This window comes from Gadus chalcogrammus, chromosome 15 (assembly GCF_026213295.1).
Source record: "Gadus chalcogrammus isolate NIFS_2021 chromosome 15, NIFS_Gcha_1.0, whole genome shotgun sequence".
NCBI lineage: Eukaryota > Metazoa > Chordata > Actinopteri > Gadiformes > Gadidae > Gadus > Gadus chalcogrammus.
In genome coordinates, this window is record NC_079426.1 from 25,111,097 (window position 1) to 25,126,058 (window position 14,962).

General features: G+C 44.1%; 1 protein-coding gene across 1 annotated transcript in view; it reads left to right on the forward strand.

Moving 5' to 3' along the window:
- The window catches only part of LOC130404423 (endoplasmic reticulum junction formation protein lunapark-B-like), a 58,564-nt gene that overhangs the window by 34,786 nt on the left and 8,816 nt on the right, over positions 1-14,962 (forward strand). Inside the window, 4 exon segments of the mRNA XM_056609130.1 lie at positions 3,878-3,970; positions 4,785-4,890; positions 5,702-5,772; positions 10,363-10,533. Coding sequence (XP_056465105.1) covers positions 3,878-3,970; positions 4,785-4,890; positions 5,702-5,772; positions 10,363-10,533 — 441 coding nt within the window.

Below are 14,962 nucleotides of genomic sequence, written 5' to 3' on the forward strand. Positions count from 1 at the left end.
CTTTACTTATGTATTTGTTAAAACAACAAATGCATCAGAGGGTGCACTGTACTATCTGCGCACCTTCTGTAGTCTAAGAAAATATCAATGGTAATGGTTTGAATTTCGTTCTGTGTATCACGAAATAAGCCAGAAAATCGTGCTATGGGCACGATTCAATAGATTAAATTTCATTAGTATGAGCACGAAATGGTTTGAGGAGGTTTGTTGTAAAAAACGGGCAAATCACAGTATCCCTTATACACTACATTTACCCTTTGATGCATTTGTTGTTTTGACACATATATAACCAGAGGGTGCACTGTATTATGTGTGCACACCCCTTCTGAAATCTCTCTCTCTCTCTCTCTCTCTCTCTCTCTCTCTCTCTCTCTCTCTCTCTCTCTCTCTCTCTCTCTCTCTCTCTCTCTCTCTCTCTCTCTCTCTCTCTCTCTCTCTCTCTCTCTCTCTCCTCTCTCTCTCTCTCTCTCCTCTCTCTCTCTCTCTCTCTCTCTCTCTCTCTCTCTCTCTCTCTCGTTTCGTTCTGTGGAGCACGAAAAAAAAATTTCCGTTTTTGAGGAGGTCTGCAACAATCTGAAATATTGACATATATATAACTAGAGGGTGCACTGTACCAGTCGTTCCCAAAGACTGGGTCGCGACCAACATGTGGTTCATGGGAGATTTGAACCTGGTTGCGAAATAAAAGTATATATATAAATATATATATAAGTGCTGTCAGTTTAACGCGTTATTAACAGCGTTAACGCAAACCAATTTTAACAACGTTAATTTTTTTATCCCGCGATTAATGAAAAACTCCTTAAAAGTGTGTGTGTGTTTGTGTGTCACTCTGTTCAAGCCTGCTGCACAAGAGATCAATGTTGTCATTAGCTGTTACGTCTTTCTGACCAATCGCAGTTCAAGGCCCCTGGGCTGTACCACTTTGGGAGGGGCCGCTCAGTTACTCCCCTCTAGACAAAATCAACTTGGTTGCGACGTTGACAGTTTGTTCAGTGAGTGAGAGGTTGCGGGCACACAGCTCAGGCTGCCGGACGGCGCTGCAAGGAACTTTTCTTAACGAAATATTGTTATCCCGCAGTAATCAGCAGTAAATGTTATAGTATTTCCCATCTTTGCTGAGCAAGAGTTTTGTTCCAAAGTTTAAGGGATATTTAGAATAGAAAAATATGTGTGATTAATCACGATTAATCGCAAGTTAACTATGACATTAATGTGATTAATCACGATTAAATATCTTAAATGCTTGACAGCACTTATAATATATATATATATATATATATATATATATATATATATATATTAGTGCTGTCAAGCGATTTAAATATTTAATAGCAATAATGACAACTTACGATTAATCGCGAGTAAATGTGATTAATCGCAAATCTTTTTTCTATGCTAAATATCCCTTGATTTCTTTTTCCCATTAATTTTTTTAATTTTAATGCTCTTATCAACATGGAGAAGTGCATCGGCTTGCCTTGTGCAAATGTTTTTTTATTGATAACAACATTGCCATATACTGATCAAAACAGGACGATACAAAAAAAAAGCCTATAGTGCAATTAAACGATGAACATACAAACACACTGCCTTGAACATAGCAGTCAGGCTACTCCTTCTTTGTTTTGAGTTTAAGAAATAAGAAAAAAAAATAATAATAATAAATTGCGTTCATCGCGCGATAAAATAATTAACGCTGTTAAAATTGGTTTGCGTTAACACCGTTAATAACGCGTTTAACTGACAGCACTAATATATATATATACAGTTGTTTTTTTGACATTAGCATTTAAAAAAACTTTCAACAAGAAGCATGTTTTTGATAGTACTGAATGTTTTCTATGTTTGTAACTGTTAATTTTACTTATAACATTGAATCTAGTTGAAAGGCTAACGTAGATTGTGTTTGTTTTACTGATGAGAGGAAATAAAAACAATGAGATAGCCAAAACAAGGAGATGTTCGCTCCGCCTAAATGCATTTATTTCGTCTCATTTATAAAGTATTTAATACGGGTTTTATGTTTTCAATAACAAGTGCATAAAACAAAGTTGTGATTTATCTCTTTGAAATGGCTGGTTTAAGTTAATACATAAGGGGATGCAGAATTGGCAGTAAAAACTTTCAGGAATGTTCATTCATGGTCAAAAATGATTTTATAAATAAGGGCTGTTGTGAATTGGGTCGCGATGGTTTGTAGTTTAAAAAAAATGGGTCCACAGAAAAAAAATGCACTACACTGTCTGCGCACACCCCTTCTGATGCCTCCATCTCAACACAGTCTCACTCCCTACTCGTCAAATGTGTGACGCATGGCCAAGGATCCCTGGCGTCAATCTCTTACGAAATTTATTTTTCGTCGTTTTTCAACGCGGGGGTCCGTCAGATAGACATTCATGTTAATCCCTCACCGTCGGATATCGACGAAAGGAAATCGATGTCCATCAACGGTGATGCCGTCACGTTATGCAACTATTGATTTGTTTGACATGATCTAAAAAACAAAACAACGCAGACCATCAGAGCCATCAACCTTAGGTTACTTTGATCTTGCATAATTTTATTCAGCTCCGGTGTTTGTAACGTAAGGTAAAACAAATCATAATAATGACGATGATGATGATGATATAATAAAAATAATTATAATAATTGAATATTTATCTCACTTTGTGTATCTGGGCAACCCAGTCGCCAAAAGCGACTGGGTTGCAGTCACTTTGCGACTGGGTTATCTCACTTTGATACACAAAAAGAGATAAATATTAAATTATTATAATTATTATTATATCATCATCATCATCGTCATTATTATGATTTGTTTTACCTTACGTTACCAACACCGGAGCTGAATAAAATGATGCAAGATCAAAGTAACCTAAGGTAGATGGCTCTGATGGTTATTTTTAGATCATGTCAAACAAATCAATAGTTGCATAACGTGACGGCATCACCGTTGATGGACATTGATTTCCTTTCGTCTATATCCGAGTGTGAGGGATTAACATGAATGTCTATCTGATTGACCCCCGCGTTGAAAAACGACACTAAAGGTAAAACATGAATGTCTATCTGACGGACCCCCGAGTTGAAAAAAAACGAAAGGGAGTGAGACTGTGTTGTCCATCTCTCTCTTTCTCTCTCTCTCTCGTTTCGTTCCATGGAGCACGCAAATGGTCTGAGAAACATTCAAAATGCATTGGTTTACATTTCGGTCTGTGGAGCACGAAAAATTTGTTTCAGTTGTTGAGGCCTGCTTTAAAAATCGGAAATATTGACATATATAACCAGAGGGTCCACTGTACTGTCTGCGCACACCCCTTCTGAAGCCCTTCTCTCTCTCTCGCTCGCTCTCTCTCGTCTGAGAAATGCTCCCATTCAAACTGCATGGGTTTACATTTCGTTCTATCTAGCACAAAAAAGTCTGAGAAACGCTCCTATTCATAATGCATTGGTTTACATTTCATTCTGTGTAGCACGAAGAAAGTCGGACAATCGTGCTCTGGGACACGATTCAATAGGTTAACGTTGTGTGCGCGTGAGAACGAAATCGCGTGATACCGGGTTGGGTGGTGCAGATGCAGGGGAACCCAATACCATTATCACAAGTCAGTTCACCCTCCCCAACTGTCCCAACTCTTTTCCAAACACCCTGACCTTGGACACACATGATCCGTCCCCGACTCTCAACGTTCTCAATGTACTTTCTCCCTGCCCCCCTCTCTGTTGCTCCTTTTTCTTGTTTGTGAACATGGGTGAGATTTAGTAGATTGTGTTACTTTTCGTTTTTTCTCTGTGAATGTGAGCTGTCTTACCACAGAAGAGTAACGCAGAAAGGGTTGTTATGTCTGTGTTTCCTCCCTGGTCCCTCTCTCAGCTCCAGGGGGTCCCCCTGAGAGATCTGCTCTGTCAACCCATGTCCACCAGGGGGCCATACACAGAACACCCTGCTCTCCCATCCCAGGTGAAGGTAGGCTTCCAGTCCAGTGCCGTGTTCCAATACCCGTACTTCCATGAGTATACTTAAAGGAATAGGGTATACTATCCGTACTATCCGTACTCACTGAGTACGTTAATTTTTCAGATGTGAGTGCTGTTCTAAATCGAGTAGTCCGTGGTGCACTTACCGGAAATGACGATCGCGATAGCCGCCTAAAAAAACTATTCAGAGGCGATTGTAAAATGTAATAAATATGAATATGTTACACGACGAAACTTACATTTGTATGGTGCAGAAGCTGCAGGCGCTGTCCCCTCGGTATCCATTTTTTTTCGAGTTGATCGCTCAGCCTGGCTCCGCCTCTTCCGCTACGTAGCTAAGATGGCTGCCGTTGAGTACAGAAAGTGTCCTTCGATCCACACTTCACGATTAGCCCGTTTTGAGTACGACATTCGGGTCTTTGAAGTATACTTCTTTTCGCCAGATCTGAATTGGAACGTACCATGTACTCAAAATTTGGCTAGTAAGTACGGATTGTACGGGTATTGGAACACGGCACAGCTATCAACCCAGAGGCCTGACTTGTGCCACTTAAAAAGTAATAATAATAACAACAGTACAGAATATGTAAACTTTTACCTTATTTAGATAATTGTTTTATGCAAAGGAGATAAGGCTAAGAACAATCGAGGCATACAATAAAATTTGGTTTGGTGCTGCTAACCACATAAAACAACTGCAGGATGCTGGGTAGTAGCCATTGGGCTCAAGATTAACTAAGTGTAGACATAGAGATTTGTAAGGATATTAGAGATTGGTGTGTCAGTGACCTGGTCTTCCCCAGGCATGCACCCTCCTGGGCCTCCGTTAGCCAGGCCTGTCCTGCCCAGAGAGCGAGGCACGGTGGACCGCGTCATAGAGTACCTGGTGGGAGACGGCCCCCAGAACAGGTGAGCATCAGGGAGTAACGCTGCTTTACATTCACTAAATATACAATCAACCAGGCAAGTTACTACCTTGGTAATGGACTCATTTGGTTGCATTTTTTTGAAACCCATTTATAGTTGGGGACGTCTAAGAAGATTCATATTCCAATCAGTGACATTTAGGGGCCACTCACACTAGGGCCGTTTGCCTGTTCCGTGCTGCAGGAAGATTCAGCACGATTCCCCCCGCTGGCCCATGGTCACACTGCTCCCAAAGGCTGTGGCCTGGGCACGATTGCTTCTTCATACACACGTCATCACGTTGTAATACGATAAATACGTCATCACCAAGCGTCCTCGCCGCCATAACAACAATGGAGAACAACAACGTGAATGCTGTCATCGGCCCAAATTTCAAGTAAACACTCGACTTCACTATCGCACCAACGTAAGCCCACTCGTGAACCGCTTGCCGCCATTGATTAAAATGATTGTTGTGGGGAAGAAGGGCATGGACCTATAAAGAAAGAAGGGTCGCGCAAGGACTACGTCATCCAGCTCACGTTGCGTATCCGCGAGTGTTGTCTAATTAGCATCTGTACTTTGGCCACGGCACACCTCTCTCCCAAGTGTGCCGTGGCCAAGGGGCGGTTCCGTGCTGGAATACGGTTGGCGTGGTCACACTAGCCAAACGTTCTAGACTTTAGTAAAGTATGCAAATGAGCTCGGGCACGGGGACGCGGCCCTAGTGTGAGTGGCCCCTTAGAGAGCTGAATGAGGGCTTAAGACAGGATGGTTTAAATAATCCTAACCCAATGTCTTTGTGTGTTTCTAGATATGCTCTCATCTGCCAGCAGTGTTTTTCTCACAATGGGATGGCTCTGAAAGAGGAGTTTGAATATATAGGTAACAAAAACAATTTTACTCACGGTACTATCTCCATACACAGACACGTTCCGCTTTATTTCTCATGTGATCCATGCGAGATCAACTGTTAATGAAGGTCATTGACATGTTTTATATTATTTGTTCATGTCGTTAAGCCATGGCTACTTAGTCGTTGAAGCTATACTATATTGTTTCTGCTGGTAGGGGTCTCAATCAACCTAATAAGAAAAGACATGTTTGATGACGGAGGAGTTGTTGTTTTCTCCCCCATTGACAGTGAAAACCAATGTGATGGGCAGAACTCTTGTTCAAGGATGAGTTAATGTATTAAAGCTGTGTTAACAGCTGAAGATAATGTTGTCTGAGGTATTCTAGTGCTGTTTTCCATGGGTAAGACAATCATAATAAATGTTACTGTATGACGTTACCGTACCCATTACTGTGTTTCCCGCAACATTGTATGCTAACCACCAACCCACATGAACTGTGATGAGTGCACAGGTAACAACAGTGCAATTATCCATTGCATAGATAACACTAAGTGTTTACAAGTTACAAGCAGGTAAAAAAAAGTGTGGCCAGTAAGCACATGGACTATAAAAGATATGTTAAAGGTGCCATGACATGCTATTTTATGGATGCTTTAATATAGGTATTAGTGGGCCACTAACACAGTATTCAAAGACGTTCCCGAAATTCAGCCGTGGTGCAGAGTTACAGCCACTCCGAGCCAGTCGCACATTGAGCTTCCCCCAAATGCGCTGTTTTGGTGTCTGTAGCTATAATGCAAATGAGGAGGAGCGAGGCGGGTCAAGGAGGAGGGTTGGGGTGTGGCCCTGAGCAGCTGTCCAGCAGTATCTCAGGAGGTAGAGCGGGTTGGCTGGTAACCTGAAGGTTGCTGGTTTGATCCCCGGCTTCTCCTAGCTGAGTGTCGAGGTGTCCTTGACAAGGTACCTAACCCTGACTGATGTTGTGATGTCGAAGACAGACATCCTGTCTGTCTTCGACAGCTGCTGCTGGAACAGAGACTTCCAACTCTCCAGCAGTAGCGCCCCAAGGCCAGATATGCGCCTAGCGGGAAAAACTGATGATGATGATTGCAGCCACGGTACCATGCGCTCTGTTTACAGAGGATGTATCGCAATGGCGAGGCGTACACAGCCTTTAGCTGTGTTCTGTACATATTCTACAACACACGGGAGTCCTGGAGCTCTATATCTAAATAATATCATATAGCCCTTATAGATATCTATATCATATAATATATATTATCACGGCCAAAAGCTGTGTGAGCGGATATTATGAATCTCAAACGACCGCGTTGGGTTCTCCGACGTTCCTGGTTCTTCAACATCCTCATCAATGTGTAGTAGACTGAACCGCGACAAGGAGGAGAAAAGGATTGTTGCCGGGCAGCGCTTAGGCACCTCCGCCTCCGGCGGTGGTCCCTCAGCGTGTCTCAAGCGGGAGACATTCGCCGCCAACAATCCCTTTCTCCTCCATGTCGTGGTTCATGTTCTTGAGGGAGTCAAAGCCAAAGTTCCTTCCCCCCAATTCATTCTCAACCTTGGCTGAGATACGAGTCTCGTTGTAGAAATACCAGAGAAGAGAGTCCGACGTGTTATTCGCCATAACACCAAAAGCAGAACGGTTATCCAAATAAGAAGGAAGTGTACAACACTTGCGTTACAGTCCTGGAGCTCTATATCTAAATAATATCATATAATACATAGAAATCTATATGATTTAATACATATTATCACGGCCAAAAGCTGTGTGCGCCTCCAGACGATATTATGAATCACAAACAGACTTTCGTCGGGTCCTGCGACGTCTCTGGTTCTTTCCACTTTCACATCAATCTGAAGTAGACTGAACCGCACGCTGCCTGCTGCCGGTGTTGTGTCGAGATCTGTTTCCCCGTCGAGATGTGTTTCCCCTAGTCCCCGCCCCCGTCCGAAATTACCCGAAGAGCGAAGGAAGTGCGCGTACACAAAAAGCACGCCCACGAGATGCTGTGCTCGTACCACAGAGGCACTTTGGAGAGAGCTAAGGTTCAAAACTGACTATTTTAGCGAGTTTTATCTGAAGATGTTGTATTGTAGATTTCTATCAATAAAAACTATTATTTTTGTGAGAGACTTTATTTTGAATGTTATGGACTTTTGGAAGGAAGTGTGCTCATTCATAATACTGTCAGATACTGTTCCCCCTCTGTTCCATAGGAAAGGAGGCTCACACATCTTTCAAATTCATACTGCTAACTTCTTTCCCCACAACAGATAAGTCCTGTGATTTTCAGGCTGATATCACTAAATTTGACCATTTAGAACAGGGGGAACGCATCCTGACAGCTTGGAATATTACTGTCGGATACTGTTCCCCCTCTGTTCCATAGGAAAGGAGGCTCACACATCTTTCAAATTCATACTGCTGACTTATTTCCCCACAACAGATAAGTCCTGTGATTTTCAGGCTGATATCATTCAATTTGACCATTTTGAACAGGGGGAACGCATCCTGACAGCTTGGAATAATACTGTCAGGATGCGTTCCCCCTCGGTTCCATAGGAAAGGAGGCTCTCACATCTTTCAAATTCATACTGCTGACTTATTTCCCCGTACAGTATCTGACAGTATTATGAATGAGCACACTTCCTTCCAAAAGTCCATAACATTCAAAATGAAAAGTCTCTCACAAAAATAATATTTTTTATTGATAGAAATCTACAATACAACATCTTCAGATAAAATTCGCTAAAAAAAGTCAGTTTTGAACCTTAGCTCTCTCCAAAGGGCCTCTGTGGTACGAGCACAGCAGCTCGTGGGCGAGCTTTTTGTGTACGCGCGCTTCATTCGCCCTTCGGGTAATTTCGGACGGGGGTGGGGACTAGGGGAAACACATCTCGACGGGGAAACACATCTCGAAACAACACCGGCTTCCCGCTGCCGGGCGTTGGTGCTTCGCGGCGGTGGTGCCTCACACACACACACACACATACACACACACGTGGCACTCGCACGGTCGTGTCTCATTGGCGGGCCAAGTCTCTGGGCGGACCAGGCAGAGTAACGCCCCGTGCCCACTACATGCGTCCGTCGACTGATGTGGGAAGGCGTGGCTGACTGATGGGGGAGTAGTCTTTGCAGAGGCATCCGTCAGCCAATCAAATCGCTTCGCCGGGTTCTTCCCGCTACTTCCTGCTTGTTGCGATGCAAGATGACCCGCTTTCCCGCTTTCCAGTATCGTCAGAGCCCGAGTCGCGTCACAGTGCTTAAATTTGCAGACGCGATCTGATTGGATGACGGATCCGTCGCTGCCGAAAAAGTTGAACCTATTTCAACTTCTTGACTGAGCCGAAGGCTCCAACGGAACGTACGGATCCACAATGCATTGCGCGTCCGTCCCCATTAAAGCCAATGGGGATCACGCAACGGACGCATGTAGTGGGCACGGGGCGTAAGGGTAGGAGCTTACTGCAGTGTGACGACAAAGGAAACCACATTCCAATTCAACGCGCTTGAACCTCCGTTTTTATCAAAGGCGAGCAAAACGCCTGGTGCTCGTTTTACACCGAAAGCAAGTTTTAGCCACTTGGGGACCATAGGCAGGCTAGGGGAATTCATTTTTATGTTAGAAAACCTCATAAAGTAAGATTTTCATGCCATGGCACCTTTAAGCTGATTATACATAGACTATATAATACAGGTTAAACTGAATTAACAGACAATTATCATATATTGTATATTATTACAGGTTAAACTGAGTTAACATAGACTATATAATATAGGTTAAACTGAGTTAACATAGACTATATAATACAGGTTAAACTGATTAATGATAGAATATATAATACAGGATAAACTGAGTTAACATAGACTCTATAATACAGGTTATACCGAGTCAACACAGACTGTAGGTTAAACTGAGTTAACATAAACTAGGTTAAACTGAGTTAATATAGACTATATAAAACAGGTTTAACTGATTAAACATGGACTTTATAATTAAGGTTCAACTGTCTTTTGATATGTGTACATCAATAGAAAGTTTAGAAACGATATAAGGCTTTTGTCACCACAAAGTTTCCCCAAAAGCAGTACTCCTCTCCTTCCAGAACGTGTATCCAATTCAAGTTTTTGGTATTCCGTAATACTGGTTTGTGAGTTCTGCATTTATTCTGTTCAGGAAATCTCTGTGGGTAAAACAAAATGTAAATACAAAATTAGCTGCCCAAGGTAAGTCTGTTTGGTAACTCTTACTCGCTGGCTGGCATGAGCCACTGGGAACACTAGCACATGGCAGCTAGATCAATATTATCAAAGAAACAAATCGCCTCTGGATTACGGTTTTCCCAGTTTCCTCGGATGTAGGGGGGTAAAGGGAATTGAACATTGACATGCAACCTCACCAAATGTAACGGGCCGTACCTTGAATAAAGTTACGGAATAAAAAAATAAAGAAATTGGTTTTCATGAGGAAATGTTACATATTATACCATTAAAACACACAGTGAATCAGTGGGTTAGCTCTGGAGTAGATGTGTGTGACTAAGCTGATCTTTTGCTTTGTTAATTGTCTTGTTCACATTCCTCCTCCATGTTCAGCCTTCCGTTGTGCGTATTGTTACTTCATGAACCCGGCCCGCAAGACGCGCCCCCAGGCCCCCAGGCTTCCAGAGTTCAGCTTCGAGAGGAGGCTGAGGGCCGAGTCCCCTTCCCCAGGGCCGGTGCCTCATTCCGGCTCAGAAACAGAGGAGAGTGCCACACCGTCTGGAGGTACTGACACATGACACCACAGCAGGCTGCTTCATTTTAGGCTTTTTAGAGCAACTGTTTTCCCACACCCGAGATTGATTAGTCATGACATTTTCAAAAGGTTTTTTCTTTTCCCAACTAGGAGTGAATCTCTAGATGTGAGATTGACAGATCAACTAGGAGATCAATCTATTTTTGAGCACGCATTTTTTTATTATGGCTATGGCCCCTTTTAATGGAACCAATTGTCTTGTCTTACTTGGAGTTGGTCCTTTGTGGCAAATGGAACATGGAAATATTATGCCAATATGTTGCCTTTGCTTTGGTTTTGACTTTACTTTATAACATTTTATAACGTATGCAACATTTTAGAAGATCTCCGTTTAACATGTTCCATCAAAGACTTTTAACCCTAAACTGCTCCTGACGAGCTGTCGCCTTGCATGGTTGTCTCTGCCGTCGGTGTGTCAATGTGTGTATTAACTGATGTAAGTGTGCTAAATGCCCTAAATGTAAATGTATAGCTCTGCAGTCTGCACCTGTTGGCTGGGTTTGCCTCATTCTCCTTTTATTCTTAACAACCCCCCCTCCCCACTGCTGGCTAAAACGTCACAGTACTTGATGAATACATTTGTATTCAGTCCATACAATGCATATACAGATTAATTGGACCGTTTTAGTATTTATGAGCACATTTGAGGTGGAATGTGCACATTATTAAACAAAACCTGATTCTGTCCACTACACACCTTTGCCAGGCGTTAGTACAGGCCTGTATCAGGCGTTAGTACAGCCATTACTACAGGCCTTTGTCAGGCGTCACTAAAGGCCTTTGTCAGGCGTCACTAAAGGCCTTTGTCAGGCGTCACTAAAGGCCTTTGTCAGGCGTCACTACAGGCCTGGCTCAGGCGTCACTACAGTCCTATCTCATGCGTTACTACAGGCGTTACCACAGGCCTGTCTCCGGTGATACCACAGGCCTGGCTCAGGCGTTACCACAGGCCTGTCTCAGACGTTACCACAGGCCTTTCTCAGGCGTTACCACAGGCCTGTCTCAGGCATTACCACAGGACTGATTCAGCAATTACTCCAGGCCTGTCTATGGGGTTACTACAGGTGTTACCACAGGCCTGTCTCAGGCGTTACTATAGGCCTGTCTCAGGCGTTACCACAGGCCTGTCTCAGGCGTTACCACAGGCCTGTCTTGGGCATTACCAGGCCTGCCACAGGTACCTGATTTTTGGATGTATTGATTGCTGGCGAGATGAGGGGGCAGCTTCACCAAACATGACAAAAACTTTTTCAAAAACGAGCCTATCCTAGCTTTAAGAGACATTGAATTTATCGTTGTGTTTGGATATAGAATGACCAACATATCTAAAGTAGTATATCTGTATAGGCTCTTTATCATTCAAATGTAATGGGGAAGTCAAAGTGCCGGCATCATCATTGCTGAACCTTTGAGCTCAGCCTTTAAAGATGAACTGAACTGAAATTTGAAGTTTAGCTGATATAACAGATGTATTGTCTGCCTTCTCATTGATACAATAACAAAAAATGGCTGGACTTGCTAAAAGGGATTAAATAGTACGGTGAAAGTGTGGCGCCGCCATGTTGGATTTCAACAACGCTACGACACTTGCATGGTAACCTACTCCTACTCTGTGGCTCTAGCAGCCATAGCAGGTAATGAGTCAGTTCCTGAGGCTCGCTGAAATGGCTACAGAAAAACAAACAACCAGGTCTACAGGAGGATCATCTTATCGCATTGCCCCTGGCTGCAGTAATGCATTATAAAGGGCCAAGGCAGCTGGGGTAATCATACATTTCCACAGGCTTCCTTTGAATGGGAAACCAGCCCTTAAAACGGACTAACCCTCCGATAGCCCCTGTCATGTCAATCTCCACAAGCTAGCACTCCGACCATAAAGTGTATAAACTAGTACTCCGACGATATCACAGATCTATGTTTCCAAGCTGCTAATTAAACCACGGCGGGTCTGTAAACAGAAGTTCAACAAATGTCTCTTTCTACTCACCCTGATGTTCGCTGACTAGCCGATTGCTGATGCAGAGGGAGTTAAACTCGAAGAAGTAGTTTCATAGTAAGATGTATCTGTGCAATATCCATCTGTTCAATATCCATCAACATCCATTAAAAAGTAAACCGCCAACATCCACCTAAAGTAAACGTGACGCTTGTGAATCCGCCTCGCATCTATGCTCATCAACGGGTGTATCTCCCAAAGTGCATCCAACATGTCTTTCAGGTCCCGTCCACCCGGAGCCGATTTTTTTGTGAAACCATGTCTTTAATAACCATGTTATTAGGCAGATAATAAACCATGTTCTTTAATAGGTCCATGGTCCCAGGGTGGTTTCAATTAAAACCGGACCTATGCGGTTTCGTGTTACGATTCGTGTGGACGCCTGAAGCGACGTTAGAGTTGTGTTGAAAGTTACAGGGTTTTTTTTGTATAATTTTTTGTAGCTTTAAATACAGCCCCTTGTTCAATTTAATTACTAACTGTACATTCAGAAGTATTTCTACTCAATCTAAAGGGTTAAACAACTACTATCTCCTCCTCGACTTGAATATTTTTATACAGCGCGCAGGCTGGATGCGCGCAGGCTTGATGCGCTCCACTTTTTTTTGTGGACAACCAGCGCCTTGAATATGTAGGTACTACAGCGTCTGTACAGCTCGTTGCGTTTCCGCAATAAGTCCGTCTATACAGAGATATTCCTGAAACTCATCAAAAGAAAAAGGAGGGGGAAAGATCGTTTTCGCCTTGTTACTTGTTTGCTATTTATGGGGCGCTCCAGTGTCTCCGCTCGGACGTACCTTAGAGAGAGCATGGGCACTTCCAAAACCTCTCTCTCGCCGCACAGCGTTTGAAATGCCCTATGCAACCTAATCCAACCATAGATGGTCATGGTTGACCGGGACCTCTCGGCAGCAAACCGATTCAATGGCAGTGTCCATGCTCCGGCAGCACCCACACGATCCGAAGGTGGAGCTGGAGCCTGAAATTGATCCCTCTCCACCTGGCAGTCGGACACTACAGGCATGTCCCACACAGGCTCAAACCAGCCATATTAAAATCACTATTTCCCGCCGTGCAGTGTAGAAGACGTTTGCGTGTCTGCAGCAACGACCTAGTCCTACCATGCCAGTAACGTCATCGGCGCTCTAATACTAAAAGACGCATTTTCTTTTGTTGCTAAAAAAAGCTATATATTGATTTTTTTTCAATATTTTTTAGTGTTATTTATTTTATAATGGTCATATTCTAACACGTTATCGAAACTGACTGGCTGCCGAGGATTTTTCGTCCTCAGTGGGTGTTGGTCTCCGCCAGGGCTGCGCCTTGTCACCATTCTTGTTTGTGATATACATGGACAGGATATCGAGGCGTAGTCGTGGTGGGGAGGGGTTGCAGTTTGGTGGTCTGAGGGTCTCGTCACTGCTTTTTGCAGATGATGTGGTCATCATTGAATCATCGGCCTGTGACCTTCATCACTCATTGGATCGGTTGGCGGCCGAGTGTGAAGCGGCTGGGACGAGGATCAGCACCGCTATATCTGAGGCCATGACTCTTAGCAGGAAACCGGTGGATTGCTTACTCCGGGTAGGAAATGAGTCCTTAGCCCAAGTGAAGGAATTCAAGTACCTCAGGGTCTTGTTCGCGAGTGAGGGTACGATGGAGCGTGAGATTGGCCGGAGAATCGGAGCAGCGGGGGCGGTATTGCGTTTGCTTTACGCACCGTTGTTACAAAAAGAGAGCTGAGTCTGGGCAAAGTCGATCTTCGTTCCTATCCTCACCTATGGTCATGAGGGTTGGGTGATGACCGAAAGGACGAGATCGTGGGTACAAGCGGCCGAGATGAGTTTTCTCAGAAGGGTGGCTGGCGTCTCCCTTAGGGATAGGGGGAGAAGCTCAGCCATCCGTGAGGAAGTCGGATTAGAGCCGCTGCTCCTTTACTTAGAAAGGAGTCAGCTGAGGTGGTTCGGGCATCTGGTAAGGATGCCCACTGGGCGCCTCCCTTGGGAGGTGTTTCAGATACGTCCAGTGGGGAGGAGACCTCGGGGAAGACCCAGGACTAGGTGGAGAGATTATATCTCAACACTGGCCTGGGAACGCCTCAGGATCCCCCCGTCAGAGCTGGTCAATGTGGCCCGGGAAAGGAAAGTCTGGGGCCCCCTGCTTGAGCTGCTCCGCCCGCGACCCGACCCCGGATAAGCGGATGAAGATGAGATGAGGCACGTTATCGATTTCAATTCAGTTCATCTTTAATGGTGTGATTCTGCCTCTAGCTAGGGCCCCGACTCCATGGACCTCTGTCCACAGCTTTATCCAGAGCCAGCAGCCCCCAGAGCACCCTCTGGCACAGCCCCTGCAGAATCCAGGTTCCCCTCTCTCCTTTTCTCCTCTGATTTTCATTTAAT